The sequence below is a fragment of the Ochotona curzoniae genome, unplaced genomic scaffold (assembly GCF_017591425.1).
Source record: "Ochotona curzoniae isolate NIBS_2020 unplaced genomic scaffold, NIBS_Ocur_1.0 contig_1274, whole genome shotgun sequence".
In the NCBI taxonomy this organism is placed as follows: Eukaryota; Metazoa; Chordata; class Mammalia; order Lagomorpha; family Ochotonidae; genus Ochotona; species Ochotona curzoniae.
Genome location: NW_024465023.1, coordinates 9,143,441 through 9,159,368, shown reverse-complemented (window position 1 = coordinate 9,159,368; position 15,928 = coordinate 9,143,441). Strand labels below are relative to the sequence as shown.

Genomic DNA, 15,928 nt, shown 5'->3' with positions numbered 1-15,928 from the left:
TAAAAAATAAAAAATAAAGCTTAAGAAAAAGAAAGACATTTAAATAAAAATGAGGGTTGGTCCCATGGCATAGTAGGTTAAGTGTTTGCCTACAGTGCCAGCATCTCATATGGGCACCAGTTAGAGTCCTGGCTGGTCTAATTCTGATCCAGCTCCCTACTTATGGCCGGAAAAATCAATGCAGAATAGCTCATATCCTTGGGGGGCCCTGCATCATCATAGGAGACTCAGAGGAAACCCCTGGTTCCCAAAATTCAGATTGATTGGCTCAGCTTTGGCTGTTGCAGCTATTTGGGAATTGAACCAGAGGATGGGAGATCTCTCTCTCTCTGCCTTTCAAATAAAAGTAAAATAAATCTTTTTTTGTTTTAAGTAAAAATAAAGAGGCTGTGGCTCAATCGGCTAAGCCTCCAGTATGATGCCGGCATCCTATATGTATGCTGGTTTGAGGTCCAGCTGCTGCACTTCTCATCCAGTTCCTTGCTAATGATGTACCTGGGAAAATGACAGAAGACAGCCCAAGTCCTCAAGTCCTTGCATGCCAACTCCTGGCTCCTGGCTCCTGGCTTCTAGCTGGCCCAGAGTCAGCAGTTGCAGCCTTTTGAGGGATTAAATCAGTGGATGGAAAATTTATTTCCTCTTCTCTTGTCTTTCTGTAACACTGCCTTTTCAAATAAAAATAGCACATAGGAAATTCTTTTTAGAAAGTGCAAATTATATACTGTTTGGTGGTTTTTAGTATTCACAGGGTCGTGCAGCCATTATCGTAGTACAATTTTAGAACCTTTGAAATATCCCCAAAAGAAAACTTGTTTTATTAGCAGATGTTCACCACTTATGCCATTCCATAGCCCCTAACCCTGGCAACCATGAATCTACTTTCTGTCTGTGGATTTGCCTATTGTGGACATTTGATTGACTTGAAATCATCAAATATGAGCATGTGATATTTTTGTGATTGGTTTCTTCCACTTAGGTGAATGGCTTTAGGTTTACTTCATGCTGTAACAGGTATCAGTATTTTTTTTTGCTGCCAAATAATATTCTATTATATGGGCATACCAAATTTTTTCTTACCCATTTCAGTTGAAGAACATTTAGATTGTTTCTACTTGTGTTTGCTATGAATAATGCTGCTATAGAATATTTATGTATAAAGCAGATACATGTTTTCATTTCTCTGTGGTTTACATTTTGAGAAACTGCCCACCTTTATTAATCATAACCCAAAGCTCACAATGTCTGTCATATTCCATTTTAATTAACAGATGTTTCCTAGATTTTTGTTTCCTCCAGCAGGTTGGGTGATGTGAAGTGCGCTTTGATGCCCCAAGAAGTGTTTGTGCAGTGAGTGTTTCATGACTGATCTTGTGGATGTTGTCTTTCTAGGTGTCTTGGAGGTTCTGCTGAGTCACAAGGTCAGACCCCACAGTGAAGGCTGCAGGACCTTCCTCTGTTTGAGTCTACAGACCCACTGGACTTCACCATCCTGAAAGAGCGGAGTTGTTGGCAGGAGAGCCCAGGGCTGAGGTCCAGTGGGAGTATGGCAGCTCATACAGAAGCCCCCCAACCAAGGGAACATGGCAACACCTGTGAGGTGAGGAGAAAGGAGTGCCCAGAAGAACAAATTCATTCTAGCACTCCAAAGCTTAAAGAAAAGAGATGATCTCGTTTTTTTTTTTAATTTGTACAGGGATGTCTTAGTTAGCTTTAAATCACTGCAATGAAATAAGAGAAAGAAAGAGAAAACTAACTTTAAAGAAAAAACAGATTTCTAAAAAAAATTTATTCTTATTGGAAAGACAGATATACAGAGAGGAGGAGAGATAAACAGGAAAATCTTCCATCCAATAATTCACTCCCCAAGTGACCACAATGGCTGGTGCTGCGCTGATCTGAAGCCAGGAGACAGGAGCTCTTCCTGCTCTCCCACATGGGTGCAGGGTCCCAAGGCTTTGGGCCGTCATTGACTGCTTTCCCAGGCCACAAGCAGGGGGCTGGATGGGAAGTGGACCCACCGGCATTAGAAACGCCACTCATATGGGATCCTGGCGTGTTCAAAGCAAGGACTTTAGCTGCTAGGCCTCAGTGCCAGGCCCCAGATTTTGTTTTTTAGCTCATGGTTCTGGAGATTCACAGTCCAACAGATATCCCTACTGGTTGGGGTTCTGATGAGGACATTCTTGCTGGCCTAGTCCTTACTTGATGTGAATCATCACATGGGCAGGGAGAAGCACACTGATCTGATTGTCCTTATCTACTGCGCTCCTTTCTAAGCCAGCACAGTTAAGCCTAATCCATTCACTTCCCAAAGACCCCTCTAAACACCACAACTGGATTAAATTTCCTTCTTCTTAGCAGCGTTAACATAGGACTTCAAAGACTAAGTCTTTGGCCTTGGGGAGACACCCAAATGAAGATCCAAACCAGAGCAGAGGCTGCTTTAAAATATTCGAGGAAACTAAAACTAAAACGTTGATTTATTTTGGCACAAAAATTTTTGAAATAAGTTCTTTTCTGGTAATATGACTTTCACAAACTGAAGATGCTGTGCGTTCCTTTTCTTTTCTTTCTTTTTTTTTTTTTTTCTTTCTTGCCTGGAACTGCTTCCCTCCTCCCCCACATGTATACGTGTTATGGATGGTAATTTATTTCTGTTTGGGACTTTCCCCCTCCTTTTCTGCTAAAATGTTTATCTTACCTTATGTATCTTAAAAATAGTAAGATTAATAACCCTTTATCATTCTATATTTGGGTGAATACTTTTGGCCACTTGATAATTTTCAGTTGGTTTTTAGTTTTGTTTAAAAGTTGTGTGAAGTATCAAGTAGTTTCAGATTTCTTGTTAGAAAAATAGTTCTTAGCTCTGGTGCAATGGCTTAATTGGCTAATCCTTTACCTGCAAGCACACACATCCCACATGGGTGGATGCTGGTTCTTGTCCTGGCTGCTCCACTTCCCATCTAGCTCCCAGTTTGTGGTCTGGGAAAGCAGTGGAGGATGGCCCAAAGCCTTGGGCCCTCTGCCTGAATGGGAGACAGGAAGAGGCTCCTGGCTTCGGATAGGTTCAGCTCTAGCTGTTGAAGCCATTTTGGGGGTGAAGCAGTGGATGGAAGATGTTTCTCTCTGTCTTTCCTTTTTTCTGTAAATCTGATCGGCGTTTCCATGCATAAATAAATAAATCTTAAAAAGAGAACAAAAATGGTTTTTCCCAGGTTCCTTTTCCTGCAGGTTCCAGGTGCTCAAGAAGTACTCTTGACATCTTGAATATCTCTGTTTTTCAATTGAAACCATTACCTGTTGACTTTACACTATGAAACACAGAGATTTAACTTTTCTGTTTAACCCCACTTGCATATACATTTTCTTCTAAGGTAAGTACATTGTTTTTGGTAGGATCCATGGTTAATGTTTATTATTCTTTAAAAAAGATCCATTTATTTGTTTGATTGAAAGGCAGAGAGGGAGATATTGTAGCCAATAGTTCACTCCCCAAATGGCCATGATGGCTGGGGTTATACCAGACCAAAGCCAGGAGCCAGGAACTCCACTGAGTGTGCCACATGGATGGATGGCAGGGTACCAGGTACAAGGCGGAGTGGATTTTTTGTCGAGTTTATTTAAAAGGCGAGAAAATCACAGAAACACACCCAAGGATGGAGTGGGCAGAGAGCAAAGGTGGGAGAGAGATGTTTCTACCTTTCTTTTCTGTAAGGAGGTACTTTTAAAAGAGAAATTTCCTGCAAGTAGGTTTCTCAGAATCTGCTGTTGATAGTCATTTTTAGTGGTGTGAAGTGGTCCGCATTCTGGGTTATGTCAGTTATGCAGGGGTGCTTCAGAACATTTGCAGAACACTGGAGTGACTTTATTTTGGTTCCAAAAACATATGGAAAATTCTACTATGCAAAAACTAAGCATGGATTTCAAAATTGTTTTTGCATTAAAATAAGCTTGCCCTTTAAAAAAAAAAGATTTATTTTATTTTTATTGGAAAGGCAGATAAATGCAGAGAGGAGGAGAGACAGAGAGGAAGATCTTCTGTCCGATGATTCACTCCCCAAGTAAGCGCAACGGCCGGTGCTATGCCAATCTGAAAACAGGAGCCAGGGACTTCTTCCAGGTCTCCCACATAGTGCAGAGTCCCAAGGCTTTGGGCCGTCCTCACCTGCTTTCCCAGGCCACAAGCAGGGAGCTGGATGGGAAGTGGAGCTGCTGGGATTAGAACCGGTGCCCATATGGGATCCGGGTGCATTCAAGGCGAAGACTTTAACCACTAGGCTATTGTGTCAGGCCCTGTATTATTACAATAGTATAGTTCTTCATGAGCAATAATAAGTCCATCATTCTGCTATTTAAGAGTATCCTGACATTGCAGACATGGACAATGGCAGACAGTCCAACAGCTTATTGTCAAGATATATTTAACAGTTTCATTAGGAGTTCATCTTTAATTTGGTAGTAGAGATGCATACAGTATTGTATCTTTGCATCTGGATATGATAGTCTCTGTTACACAGTTACTACACATTAGCCTAAATGAAAAACCACAGAACAAAATCAACAACAGGAAGGAAAATAGAAAATTTACAACATGAAGTTAAACAACATGCTACTGAATGACCAATGTGTTGCTGTAAAAAAATGAAAGAGAAAATAAAAAACCTTCTTGAAGAAAACAATGATATTTTATGACCTAGGTGTCACTGAAGAAATTAACAAGAAAAAAAAAAAGCTGTTTCGAAGAAATGAAAATAAAACAAAAAAATATCAAAACCCGTGAGATGTAGCAAAAACAGTATTGAAATGGACATTTATAACATCAGGTGATTACAAAAAATAGGAATATGTCAAGCAAATGATCTAATAATGCATCTCAAGGACTTGTTAAAAAAGAAAAAGCAGGAAGCAAGAAGTGATGAAAATCACAGCAAAAATAAATGGAATTGAAACTAAAAAACTACAAATTGCAACAAGAAAGAGCCATTTTTTTAAGAAAATGAGCAAAGCAAGCTTTTAGCCAGACTAACAAAGAAAAGCAAGAGAAAAACCAAGTAAAATTAGAGATGAAAAGGAAATCATAGGAAACTAGTAAGGTGATCTCTGCTTGCTGAATGGATCCTTTGTGATCATATGTGTGGTATACTTCTTCATCTCTCTCTCTCTCTCTTTTTTTTTTTTAATATTTCTCACGTCAAAGTCTGCATTATCTGATGTAAGAATGGCTATACCCGCTCATTTTTCTTTTCCATTGTCCTGAAATATTTTTTCCCATCTTTTCACCTTCAGTTTCCGACTATCTTTGTTGGTGAGATGTGTCTCCTATAGGTAACAGATAGATGGGTTTTGTTTTTGATCCACTCTGCTAATCTATGATGCTTGATTGATTACTTTAAGCTACTTACATTCAGAGTTACTGTTGATGGGTAGTAATTTGGTCCTGTCATTTTAGCCATGGGTTGTTCAGAGTTTGATTTAGTACTCTTTTGCTGTTTTATTTGGACATTCTGCACGGTTACCTTTGGTTTTGGTAAGTGCTATTCTGTTTCTCTGTCAAGAGAACATTTTTATCATTTACAAGGCAGGTCTGGAAGAGGCAACTTCTTTGAGATTTTCTTTACCGTGGAAGCATTTTCTTTCATTTTCATAGACAAAGGAAAGCTTTGTTGGGTAAGTTATTCTGGGCTGACAATTTTTTCCTTTTAGAATCTGGAATATGTCACTCCATTCTCTTCTGGCCTGTAAAGTTTCCTCTGAGAAGTCAGCAGTAAGTATGATTGGGGTTCCTCTATATGTTAATTGATTTTTATGTGCATATTTGAGGATCTTTTTCCTGTGTTCCACTCAAGAGAGCTTGGTTATCATGTGCTGTGGCAAAGATCGCTTTTGGTCAACCCTTTTGGGAGTTCTGTGCCCCTCCTGTATTTTGTTTCCCAATTCTTTCTGCAGATTAGGGAAGTTTTTCTTTATTATTTTATTGAATACATTTTTAAACCCAGCTTCTCTTTCTGTACCTTCTAGAATTCCCATAACTCTTATCTTTGGCTTTTTAATAGTGTCCCTTAACACTTGAAAATGTTTCTTAGCTTGACTCTGTTCCTCTTCCAGCTTTTTGATGGCCAAGTGGTCAATGAAAATGGAGGTATTTTACAAAGAACAGAAAAGGAAGCATGTTGATAGGAATAATAATTTTCATCAAATTCTAGAATAACAATTTAATATTTGACACTTATGTTCCTGCAAAATGCTGGAAATAAACCCATAAAACGTGGCAGTATGTGGACCATCTGCAAGTTTCTATATCCATTCAGGTTTTGTCCTACATTTTACGCTTATTTTAGATTAACCAGTAATTTTAGGGTGAAACTGTTCACTCTAACACCTATGTGTATACATATTCATCGTGAAAAATGTGAAATCTACTCATTTTATACCAGTTAAGAAGAAAACATATATATCGTTCATACCTTGCATTCTTCTCTGGCACTGTTGTTCCTAGTAGAGTCTCATTCATGTATTCAGTTATAAATGTGAGTTTTTTTCTTTTCAGATTTATTTATTTATTTGAAAAGCAGAGACCTAGAGAGAGGAGGAGAGACAGACAGAGATTGGCCATCTGCTGGTTCACTCCCCAGATGGCCACAATGGTCAGGGCTGGGTCAGGATAAAGTCAGAAACTTCATCTGGATCCCCTGTGTGGTACAGGGGTCCAAGCCCTGGGCCCCTACTGCTTTTCCAGATGTGTTAGCACAGAGCTGGATGGGAAGTGCAGTAGTTGGGACACAGATCAGTGTCCTTATGAGATGCCAGTGTCACTGATTACAGCATAATCTGCGTGCTACAGTGCCAGCCCTGTTACTATGATTTAGTTAATCTACAGGAAGTCAGGGGGGAGAACATTTGTGCTTCTATATATATAGTTTCGTTAATCAGATACCTGCAACGGCTGGGACCAAACCAGGCCAAAGCTAAGAGCCAGGAACTCAATTAAGGTCTCCTATGTGGATTGTCGGTCTCCCACATCAGTGGCAGGGACCCAAATACTTGGACCATTATTGCTGCATTGCTGCTTCCCGGGATTACATGAGCAGGAAATCAGAACTGAGAGCCAGGCAGCTTAAAAGGTATCTTAATCACTGCCAAACACCTAACACCAATTACAACTGGAAGTGTACCTAACTGAATAAGTATGAGTTATCCATAATATATCATAACCGTGTATCAGATTAGCTGAGTTTATGAGCATGTATCATAGTTTTTTAGTCATAATCTTTCTTTAATACATGCTAGTCATTCTTGATATGAAAATCCAAGAGTCAGATTCAACCGAAACATTAAACCTTTAAAGTACTTGAGAGTTTTTGGATCTTTTGTTTAAAGGTTTATTTATTTATTTATTATCGGACAGTCAGATATACAGAAAGGAGGAGAGATAGAGAGGAAGATCTTCCATTCGATGATTCACTTCCTATGTGTCTGCAACAGCCAGAGCTCAGCCAATCCTAAGCCAGGAGCCAGGAGCTTCTTCCGGGTCTCCCACGCAGGTGCAGGGTCCCAAGGCTTTGGGCCGTCCTTGACTGCTTTCCCAGGCCACAAGCAGGGAGCTGGATGGGAAGCAGGGCTGCTGGGATTAGAACCAGCACCCATATGGGATCTCAATGCATGCAAGGCGAAGACTTTACTCACTAGGCTGCTGCACCGGGCCCAGAATTTTGGCATTTTAGAGTATGTTAGATTTTGGACTTTTCAATTAGGAGTGGTGTGACTTGCAAAGTATATGCAGATATTTCTAAATCTAAAAAATTCTGAAATGTGAAACGTTTCTGGTCCCAGGCATTTCAGATAAGGTAGATTCAGCCTGCAATGCAGCTTCTCCAAGTAACAAAACCAAGCAAGTTCCATAATAAACCCTAATGTATGTAGTCAGTATCATATAAAAGTAAGATTCAAGGGGCCAGTGTTGTGGCACAGTAAGTTAATCTACTGTGTGCACTGCCAGCATTCTATATTAGAGTTTCAGTTCAAGTCCTGCTTCCAATCCAGCTCCCTTCTAAAGCAGCTGGGAAAGTAAGATGGCTGCGTGCCTGTGTCCCTGCATACATGTGGGAGACTAGGTCAAGTACAGGTTCCTGGCGTTTGACTGCCCCACCCCACCCTTGGGGGCCAGCTGGGGAGTGACCCAGCAGGTCTCTGTCTCCTTTTTCTGTCACTCTTCTCTAATAAATATTTTTAAAATAAAATTTTAAAAATGTATAAACCTTATGCTTAATATTTTAGTTTTCTATCTTAATAAGCACTTAAGGATCTAACTAGTAACCATGAAATAATTTAACCTAGTTCCAAGGTTTAAGTTACCTAAAGATATTGGGGACTGTCTTCAAGCTGACATACTACAAAACCTTATTACTCCTTGAAATAAAGTTGATCAGGATAGCAGTTCAGTTTTGCTGAATATTAAGTTGCATTTTTGTAATCTTGAACATCTAGTAGCTGCAGTGTTAGCTTACAGTCAGTAAGCCTATAATAAACTTAGAATAATCCCAGCTGAGATGGGAGTGTATGTTTCTGTTGGGCTTAACTTTTGGATGAAGAAAGCCTTCTGTGTATTTTCTGTTTTGTTGTAACCATATCAACTCTAAACCAGAAATAGCACATTCTGGTATTCTTCTTTAGGATTTATTTTAATTTATTTGAAAGGCAGAGTGATGAGAAGGAGAAAAACAGAGATATTCCATCTCATGTAAATAAATAAGTAGATACTTAGAAAAAAAAAAGAAAGAAAAAAATTTGAAAGAGCTGGTTCCATTCCAAAGGAAAAAAAAAACGTATTATTATAATATTTGATCATTGTGATGTCAAAGACATGACTATTTTTATTTTTATTATTCTAATTTGCCAGAGAGTTACTTAATTAGTTTCTATGAGAATACCTTCTTTTGGCATATTGAAATGATTGAAAGTTCAGTTTATTTGGGAGAGGATTTCAGTAACATTCATCTCCAGCAGCCCTCCCCGCCCCCAAGATAGGAATGTGTGACTTACAGACATGCAAATACACATGCAGACTGGAAGAGCTTATATGAAGGAATGTCAACATGCAAGCGGAAAGATGGACTCAGAAGCTAAGTTGATTTTGGTGGAGGAAAGAAGCTGTTAGAAATCCATGCATAGGTTTTTATTTCCCATGAGCTTTTGGAAGAACTGCCTCCCCCGCACCTTCCCTCACGGCTCATGTAAAAGAGCTGTTCTCTTGCCACTGGATCTACTGGCGTAGTGGAGCTAAGCAGAAGGACATGCTGGTACTAAGAGACCCTAGGGAGACAGAAAGAGATTTACACGAAAGAGATTTACCATGTGGTAGATGGTCAGGTTTCACACGGGTGTGGTCTGTGTACTCAGGGAGGTTTGGGGAAAATCAGATGCTGAGGGAGGAGTGTGTTACTGCTCTGTCCATTAGGAAGGTGGCAACCTGTCTTTGGCTAGCGATGATTGTCTGGTGCCCACCTAGTCAGGTGTGTGGATACAGGGGGGAGATCTCTCCACGAAGGTAATTGGGGAGATGGGTTTTTGGACTCTTTGTCTTGTGTTTTAGAGCCAGGAACTTCTAAGTCCATTGTGTATATGTCTGCAAATGTTCCTATATGTGAGGATCTGAAAAGTGTATTGTTCTAATTATTTAAGCTGTAAAGCTAAGGGTTTGAATTACATTGATTTGGCCTTGTCTGTAGTGAAGTCCTTCTGATGTTGCATTCGTGTAAATGCTTAGGGAAGAGAAGTGTTTGACCATTTGATCATGTTTGTGAAGGATATCTTGAGTGTCTTGTTTTAAACTCTTGACAAAGTTAATGAGCCCAAGTAGCTGCAGCTTGATCACTGAGAACAAGACCAGCAGCGTTCTTTCCAGGCAGTCTCTTATCTCTGTCTGTAGTTAGAGCTATTCATTCTTTGTTGTCTGCAATCTTCTGTCTTTGCCTATTATTCCCTTGAGGATGATTCTAAAAACCTCTTCTCTATGGTTTTCAGTTGCATGTAAGACTTAGGGTATTATAATTTCTAGGAAGGTTCATTTCCAGGGCCTATAGATAGTTGCACAAAGTGATATAAATTAGAAAGCCCAGGAGAATCTACCCCAAGAACCAATATGGGGCCCGGCGCTATAGCATTGCGGTTTAAGTCCTCACCTTGAATGCACCAGGATCCCATATGGGTGCTGGTTCTAATCCCGGTGGCCCCACTTCCCATCCAGCTCCCTGCTTGTGGCCTGGGAATGCAGTCAATGACGGCCCAAAGCCATGGGACCCTGCACCTGCGTGGGGGATCCGGAGGAAACTCCTGTCTCCTGGCTTAGGATTGGCTCAGCTCCAGCCATTGCTGCTGCTTGGGGAGTGAACCATCGGACAGAAGATCTTCCTTTGTCTCTCCTCTCTGTATATATGCCTTTCCAATAAAAATTAAAAAAAAAAAAAAAAAGAACCAGTATGAATTGATGACCACATTCTTTTTTCTCACAAGGGGGCATGTAAATCTGAGTAAGACCCTGGAGTTAAAGGACACTTTGCAAATGGGTGCTCAGGTCACTGCCCTATTGCTGCAGGTGGGGGAAAGGGCAGTAATACAGATGAGGAAGGGGATTGGAGAAGGAGAGTTTAATGGAACCAGCAAAGGTAAAGTGCAGAAGTAAGGCCCGAAGGAGAAGAGGGGATCTGCCAAACGAGTAGAAATACTGGCTAGGAAAAAGACTGGGGTGGTAAGGGTGGAAAAAGCATTTTGGGGTTTAGTGGGGGGAAGGAGGATCAGAAGTGGACTGATGGTGACAGAGAAAGCTCTTAAGGAACTATACCGTTAGAGATAGATTGAAGACACTGCCATTTTTTCAGCCTCCTCCAGACAAAGTAAGCTGATCTTTGGTGAGAAGAGACCTTAGATCCTCAGATGTCGGGGCCCTTCACAAATGAATTTAGGGAGATCCTAAATGCATCGTAAGGGCTGCTAGAATTCTTCTAAGTTTTCCTTAGTAAAATTGTACCTTTTTATGGAAATAATGAACTAAATTGTTTCAGTAGTAGTGAGAGTATGTCACAAAATTCATGGAAATAGAATTCAAAGATGCTTCCTTTGGTGCAAAAAAATAGAAATCCATGCATATGGGGACCTTCAGAAAATTTGTTATGAAAAAATATGCATGAACTTCAAATTTTTGCACCCAAGTTAAACTTAACTTTTTAAAATATATATATATATATTTTTTTTTAGATTTATTTTATTTTTGTTGGAAATTCAGATATACAGAGAGGAGGAGAGACAGGGAGGAAGATCTTCCGTTCAATGATTCACTCTCCAAGCGGCTGCAATGGCCGGAGCTGCACCAATCCAAAGTAAGGAGCCAAGAGCCTCTTCTTAGTCTGCTACATGGGTGTAGGCCATGGCTTTGGGCCATCTTTGACTGCTTTCTCAGGCCACAAGCAGGGAGCTAGATGAAAAGCGGGGCTGCCAGTGTTAGAACCAGTGCCCATATGGGATCCCAGGGTGTGCAAGGTGAGGGCTTTACCTGCTAGGCTACCATGCCAGGCCCTATTTTTTTTTTAATTGAAAGATTTGTAGAGAGAAGGAAAGATGGAAAGATCTTCCATCCACTTGTTCACTCCCCAAGTGGCCACAACAGCCAGAGCTGAGACGATCTGAAGCCAGGAGCTTCTTCCAGGTCTCCCATGTAGGTGCAAAGCTTTGGGCCATCCTCTACTGCTTCCATCCTGGGCCCCAAGCAGGGAGCTGGATGGGAACTAGAACATCCAAGACACAAAATGGTGCCTATATGGGATTCCAGCACATGCAAGGCACGAATTTAGCCACTAGGCTATCACACCAGGTCCTAAACTTACTCTTTAATTTCATTTTCCCTGAATCTTGTGAAATACCTTTCTATTACCTTTCTATTATCAGGAGAAGGTTTTCTTTTTATGTCATTTCTCTATCTTCTGAAATAATCATAGTTCAGTACCTATCTGTTCCCTTAAATATAAGCAGTCCTGACATTCTGAACTCGTATCACTGTCTTGGAGTTATTCTATAGCTAACTGCTCCTGGATTGTGTATCTGAGTACCTTTGAGATCTGTGTGATGACTTCCTAGTCCATCATGAAATTATTCATAACAGCCTAATTTCAGTATTTTCTCCATTTCCATTCTAATTGACCTCCTTACTTATACTCACTTGCATGATGTCATGCCATCCTGTTTACAGTTTGATTATGTGTTTGTGTAACTTAGTACTACACTAGAAGTTTCAATACCAAAGGAGGTATACTTGAACCTGCTGCTGTTTCTCTCGGGATGGCATTCTGATAAACAACCTTTTGCCCCAAATGGGCTCATTAATAGGCAGAATCCATATTGAGAGGCTGCAAGGGATACATATGTGGTTGTGTGACTGCTGCTGACCTCAGATACTTTAAAAGAAATCATCTCCTGCAAGGAATATTTTAAGAAGTTCACAGAAAAAAAAATGAGTTAAAAGGTAAGTTTATTTTGATGCAAAATATTTTCAAATCCATGCATAAAGTATTTAAAACTCACATTTTCTACACACTTTTGAAGCTGTCTGTTATAATCCTAGAAATCTCTTCTATTTATGCTTTGAGGCATCTGTTGATAGGATTCTTGCCAGTTTGGGTATAGTTTAGTGCTATGAACTTTATAGCCATCAGCAGTTTCACTGACACAAACACTTAAGGAAAGAGGCAGACTGCCTAATGCACACAAAGATGGAATTAGTCTGTGGTTTTAATTGGCATTTCTGATAGCTAGTGATGTTGAGTCCTGTATTTGTTGCCATTTGTATTTATTTTGAAAAATGTCTCTTCAGATCCTCTACCAACTTTTTACTTGGGTTGTTTGTTTTTGTTGTTGTTGAGTTTTTTGAATTGCTGATATAATTTGAATATTAACCCTTTGTCAGTGAAATAGTTCATAAACATCTTTCTCCCAGTCTCCTGATATCTGTTTACTCTTGCTTGTTTCCTTTGCAGTACAGAACCATCCAGCATTTCCTAGGATGAGTTCCCCTTGATCATGTAAATGATCTTTTTGCTGTGCTGTTGGATTCAGTTTGCTAGTATTTTCTTGAGAATGTTTGCATCTGTGTTCTTCAGGGAGACTGCTCTGTAGTCTTCTTTTTGTCTTGTGTTCTTATCTGGTTTTGGAATCAAGATTATGCTGGCCTCATGGAGTATTCTGAAATAGTTTAAGAAGAATTGGTGTTGGGTGGGTCTCAGGACGGGGCGTCTCATGCCTAAATCCCAGACGACAGCCACCATGTGCACGTGGTGAGCTGTCCCCAGGTGGCCAGTGCGCCATTTTGTGCCAGGCTCTGCCTGCTGGCCACCCGGCCGGGGAGCTCTGGGATTTAGGTTCTTTGCGTCGCTGCTTAATTAGCTCCAGGTTGAACCCATTGTGCTTCTAGGACCTGAAACATTCGTAAAGATTCCCACTGGCAGTAACTCTTCCTTTGTAAAACTTGTAATCGCTGAACAATGCAACCACCAAATACCAGTCCATGCAGAAGCTATGGCTTGGGGCTTGTCCTGCAAAAATAGCTCCAACAGCTGGCTAATGTGTCAACTGGTAATGGAACAGAGTAGATCAGGCAGGACTGAGCAAACCTTAGCCCACAAGCAAAACTAGAAACCAGGAGGGAGCACAGGTCATGCCGAGCTAGGCTCTTGCACCTACTGGTCCACATTACCCAGGGACGCTAAGCCACAGTGTCTAAGGCAGAGGTCGGGACAGGTGAGGGGCTGAACCAAGCTGAGTCAGAGCAACCACTGGCATGTGAGTGAACTATGGCTGGGAACAGGCCTGGTTGGGGAGCTAAGGGGACAACCCTAGCTGGGTTGAGGTTCCTGCCAAGGGGCGTGTGACCTGGAATGGGGCCTGCATTCTCCCATCCAAGTACTCACCAGGCCCGACCCTGCTTAGCTTCCGAGATCAGACGAGATCGGGCGCATTCAGGGTGGTATGACCATAGACAGGGGCTGCATTCTGATCTGGAAACGGTTGTAGTCTCCCTTGGCACAAGTGTGGACTGGGATTAGATGCACCGAACCGGGCCAGACCCCAACACCCCCTGGTGTCCTGGAGGCCCAGGGCAGATGTGCGATGGACTAGGCAAGGTCTCAAACCCTTACTGAGCCATGTGTAACCCATATGTGGGTATGGACAAACCATGGCTGGGCTGAAACATCCAACAGCAAGAACCAGATTGGGTTGAAGGCCAGTCAGGAAAATCCACAGTTCCTGCTATGACAGGAGGTGGACTGAGTAGGGCTGGCTTATGGACCCACTGGTAAGCATGAAACCTGGCATTGGGAGAGGTTCTGATGGAGGAGCCTGGGCAACTCCTCTGGCAGGACACAGACCCGGCAGGTAAGCGCAAGAAACATGATAGGACACAGCCCAGAAGAGGCCATGGAAAGTTACCCACTGGCATACAATTGGCAGGGGTTGCGGGGGAAGACCAGGCTGAATCTGTCCATGTCATCCACTGGCAAATCCAAGCACCAGTGTGGGTCAAGCCAGGTTCGGTCGCAACAATGATTAGTGCACAATACAGAATGCCAAGGTGAGGTTGCCTGTACTGGAAGGGACCGCAGCGCCCAACCAGCGTGAGAACAAGGAAGGGAGGGGGCAGAGCCGGCAGGGGAATAAGGGAGGGATCCTTTACAGGACAGCTACTCCTGCAGGAGAGCATAGGCTGGGATGGGGGCAGACCAGACTAGGCAGGGCTACCACACCTGTGCGCCTCATGTGGACTAGATCAGGGAAAAGCCAGGCTGGGCGGATTATTCCTACTGGTGCAAACAAAATTAGAGTGGGCGAGGGTTGTTTGGGCTTAGACACAGCATCAGCTGGAATCTGGGAGTGGGAGAGGCCTGGTGGGGAAATAGTGGGCTCATCCCTCTTGGGTTACCACTTCCACGGGAGGACATAAAACTAAGACAGTGGCTGGGTTGGAATGGGGTGTGGGACAGACTGGATTACTGCTACACATACTGGCAATCCAGGGTAGGGGGCGGGCCTGGTGGGGGTTATTGCGGGTCACTCCAACTAGGCTGCAGCTCCCACTGGTTTATGTGAGGGCCAAGTATGTGCTGGGCAGAACCAGGCTGGACTGCAACACCCATTGGTTCCAGTGGAAGTCGAGAGTGAAAACAGAACCAACCCAGCAATTACAACCACCAGCTGATCAGGGCGATGGACTGTGCCGGGCCCTGTACTTGCTAGCACATACAAGAAGTTTCTTTGGAGATCTTCCTAATCTAAATGCTGGACTCAGAACCCCAACCAAGAAAAGAGAGAAGACAGAACAGGTCAACCAACCATCTCAGCTATGATGGACTGTGTCAGTCAGTGGATTTTTCAAAGACCTCATAGTGCTTGGAGTGGCAAGATTGGCAGCGATTCATAACTGTTGAAATATCAAAACCACTTGAGCAAGAACCTCAGAGCATGCCCTACATCCGGGACCTGGGGAGGGTGGGAAACTGGGTGGGCCTTCTCCCTTAATACCCCCCTTTAAACATGAAGGAAACAATATGGAAAAATACTAGTCTTATCCACTTTCCTGTAGCCCTTGAACCTTTTTACCCTAATCAACTATGTAAAGATTGTCAAAATAAAAAAAAAAAAAAAGAAGAAGAATTGGTGTTAGTACTGACTTTATTTTGGCCCAATTCCCATACAGATAGGACACATTTTACTACTGATTCAATTTCATTACTTTTTACTGATCTTTTCAGGTTTTCTATGTATTCAATCTTGGTAAGTTATATATGTTCAGGAATTTATCCATTTCTCCAGCTTTTCCCATTTGTTGGTGCATTCTTGTTTATAATTGTCTCTAACAACTGTATTTTAGGGGCTACAGACATGATGG

General features: G+C 41.9%; 1 protein-coding gene across 3 annotated transcripts in view; it reads left to right on the top strand.

Annotated features, from left to right (window-relative positions):
* The first annotated feature begins 1,395 nt into the window (after positions 1-1,395).
* Positions 1,396-15,928, top strand: part of LOC121168841 (zinc finger protein 81-like) — a 29,148-nt gene continuing 14,615 nt past the window's right edge. For 2 of the 3 annotated variants that reach the window (XM_040999267.1, XM_040999256.1), the window contains exons 1-2: positions 1,396-1,597; positions 5,704-5,764. In XM_040999267.1, the coding sequence (XP_040855201.1) occupies positions 1,581-1,597; positions 5,704-5,764 (78 nt within the window). In that variant the 5' untranslated portion in view covers positions 1,396-1,580. The remainder of the gene's footprint in view (positions 1,598-5,703; positions 5,765-15,928) is intronic. The other variant, XM_040999278.1, reaches the window with a different exon arrangement.